Here is a 3,344-nt window from a genome sequence, read left to right on the forward strand (position 1 = left end):
TAGGAGCTTTTCTGTCAAGAAGGACCGCGAGGTTAATTTTTCAAAATTGATTTAAAAATCCATTTTAAACTCTTTGTGGTCGTACAAAGGGTCATTGTACTCAGAATAATAAGCTTTATCGCTGTAAACAATAATATCAGCAATCTAAGCTTCATTTTAGGACCCAATTCTATGTTTTTTTTAATTTAATTTCTGTTTTTCTTTAAATTAATTTCAGTGTTATTATTCCAGAGTTGAATAATTCAAACCAATTTTTATAAAACTTAATTGTATTTCATTGCTAATGACAGCTTTTTTTTCGATTAAGGCAATTTTCACGATCAAAATCAATTGATGAAATTTGAGTGAAAAATAATGTGCTTAGTGAAAGAATTTTTGATATAGTTGTTACAGATTTTAAGAAAATTTGCAACAGATTTACACCTGGCAACTTTGCTCTCAGCCGCTCTATCAAATTCAACGTCATTGACCCGAAAAAAAATCAACATTTGCGGCTGTCAAACTTTGCTTGATCGTCTTCTACGCAAGTTTGTGATTTCCAAAGTTGTGCTAATTTCAGGAAAAATCCCGTAAAGTACACAATTTCCGCAGTTTTTCCGCTAGTGTCGAGCCAGAACCAGCATCAACCATGGTCGTCAGGGATTACAACACGGAGCTTACGTACATCGAGCGCATCTCGACCAACAGCTTCCGCATCAAAAAGGGCTTCCAACCGAACATGAACGTCGAGGGAATTTTCTACGCCAACTCCCGGCTCGAGAAGCTCATGTTTGACGAGCTGCGCAACTCGTGCCGACCCGGAATGACCGGCGGATTCCTGCCGGGGGTCAAGCAGATTGCGAATGTGGCGGCGCTGCCGGGGATTGTGGGCCGGTGAGTCACGCGCTTTGAGTTGGGTTGAGAAATGATGAAATAACTTGATTTTATGTTGCAGGTCGGTTGGATTGCCGGACATTCACTCCGGGTACGGGTTTGCGATTGGGAACATGGCCGCGTTCGATATGAGCGATCCGACGTCGATTGTGTCGCCGGGTGGAGTTGGATTTGACATTAACTGCGGCGTGAGACTGCTGCGGACGAATCTGTTCGAGAAGGACGTCAAGCCGGTTCAGGAGCAGTTGGCGCAGAGTCTGTTTGATCACATTCCGGTGGGTGTTGGGTCGAAGGGAATTATTCCGATGAATGCTCACGATCTGGAGGAAGCGCTGGAGATGGGCATGGATTGGTCGCTGCGGGAGGGTTACGTTTGGGCCGAGGACAAGGAGCACTGTGAGGAGTATGGACGGATGTTGACGGCCGATCCGAGCAAGGTCAGCATGCGGGCCAAGAAGCGTGGCTTGCCGCAGTTGGGAACGCTTGGCGCTGGAAATCATTACGCCGAGATTCAGGTCGTCGAGGAAATCTACGACAAGTACGCGGCCAGCAAGATGGGCATCGAAGAACTGGGTCAAATTTGCGTCATGATCCACTCGGGAAGTCGTGGCTTCGGTCACCAAGTCGCCACTGACGCACTGGTTGAGATGGAAAAGGCCATGAAGCGTGACAAGATCGAAACCAACGATCGTCAACTGGCCTGCGCCCGCATCAACTCTGTTGAAGGCCAAAACTATCTGAAAGCCATGTCCGCAGCGGCCAATTTTGCCTGGGTCAACCGCAGCTCGATGACGTTCCTTACCCGGCAGGCCTTCGCCAAGCAGTTCAACACAACCCCGGACGATCTGGACATGCACGTGATCTACGACGTGTCGCACAACGTGGCCAAAATCGAAGAACACATCGTCGATGGGCGTCCCAAGCAACTCCTGGTTCATCGCAAAGGCTCAACCCGTGCCTTCCCACCGCACCATCCCCTCATTCCGGTCGATTACCAGCTCACCGGTCAACCCGTCCTTGTCGGCGGTTCCATGGGAACGTGCAGCTTCGTGCTGACCGGAACCGAGAAGGGAATGGCCGAAACGTTCGGCTCAACGTGCCACGGCGCAGGTCGTTCTCTGTCGCGAGCTAAATCACGCCGTAATCTGGACTACAAGGACGTCCTGCGGGATTTGGAGGCGAAGGGAATTTCCATCCGGGTGGCGTCGCCGAAGCTGGTCCAGGAGGAAGCACCCGATTCGTACAAGGACGTGCGCGATGTGGTGCAGACCTGCCACGACGTGGGCATCAGTTCCAAGTGCATCAAGCTGCGGCCGATTGCGGTGATTAAGGGTTGAGAAGAGCGTGGGGAATGGGAGGGGAAATTGTGTGGAAAGTGTGAGCATTTTTGAACATTTGTGATGTACGAAAATTACATTGAATAAAGTAAAAGTAAATTAATATTGATGCGCTGTCGTTTTATTTTTTTCTGATTATTTATTTTTATAATTTGCAAATGAATATTATAAATAATAAAATGTTTGTGTCATGATCTAGGACTTTCTTTCATAATAAATACACAGATATTTTGCAATGAACAAACAAAACTGATTTGGCAATCTTCATTCTCTCTTTCGTCGGCCGCGCGCTTCTCGCTCTTTGTTCTCTCTTCTAGCGTGTTCTCGCGCTCAATGCGCAATCTGTCAAGTTAGCTAACAAGACAATATTGATAAGGGTGAGCAATTTTTTTTTGCGATATAAACGCTTATTTATGAATTATGATAATCTTATAATAAATACTCATTTGATAATTTACTACACATTTAATCCAGAAATCCATAATCCCTACAGTTTACAGCTTACATCCCATCCCATCCAACCCATCCACCAAGTAGGTAAAAAACATCCATTACTCTTGAGCCAGTTCAACAGACCGCCTTTCGACACAGAGCATTTTTGTTCAACGCATCCCTCGTATTTGGTTGGATCTGAAATCAATGAAAAATTGTTAAATATGATGGGATAATTTACAGAACGTTAAAACACACACCATTACCAACATCCCGATGATGATTTTCTATCAAATCTGGAGCAACATTTGAAAAGGGCGCATAAGCATTTTGACAACTGTTTTGCAAATTCTGAGCCAAAAGGTAACTTTTAAACGAAACCCGCAGTGTTAAGAGGTAGCTGAGGCGGCAAGCTATTGCTTCACATTAAATTTTCGAGTTGTGTGAAAAAGTTACCTGAGGGCTCCGAATTTGCAAAATAGTTCAAAATGCTTATCCGCCTTTTTCTCGTGTTGCTCCAGAAATGAAGTAGTAAATAATCTTCAGATATCCAAAATGTCTTGTCCGTGACATCAAATGTAACACAGTTCGGACAGCGAACATTGCAACATTTGGTAACAACAAGCAATGTTCGGTGCGCGTGTTGATGCTCAAATCACCATCGCCGCAGTACGGATAGCTGTAGATCTTGATTTGGCTCGG

The 3,344-nt window shown here is 45.4% G+C and overlaps 1 protein-coding gene across 1 annotated transcript; it reads left to right on the top strand.

Moving 5' to 3' along the window:
• Positions 1 to 500: 500 nt before the first annotated feature.
• On the top strand, positions 501 to 2,319 carry LOC120421999 (RNA-splicing ligase RtcB homolog 1). Its single transcript, XM_039585309.2, has 2 exons — positions 501 to 873; positions 935 to 2,319. The coding sequence occupies exons 1-2, from the start codon at positions 629 to 631 to the stop codon at positions 2,208 to 2,210; spliced, it is 1,521 nt and encodes a 506-aa protein (XP_039441243.1). The 5' UTR covers positions 501 to 628; the 3' UTR covers positions 2,211 to 2,319.
• Positions 2,320 to 3,344: the final 1,025 nt, after the last annotated feature.

Source organism: Culex pipiens, chromosome 2, assembly GCF_016801865.2.
Source record: "Culex pipiens pallens isolate TS chromosome 2, TS_CPP_V2, whole genome shotgun sequence".
In the NCBI taxonomy this organism is placed as follows: Eukaryota; Metazoa; Arthropoda; class Insecta; order Diptera; family Culicidae; genus Culex; species Culex pipiens.

Bases quoted from the DNA above. Each gene is read 5' to 3' on its own strand.
- LOC120421999 (XM_039585309.2), top strand. From the start codon at position 629: ATGGTCGTCAGGGATTACAACACGGAGCTTACGTACATCGAGCGCATC. The intron at 874-934 runs GTGAGTCACGCG...TTTATGTTGCAG, and splicing joins CTGCCGGGGATTGTGGGCCG to GTCGGTTGGATTGCCGGACA.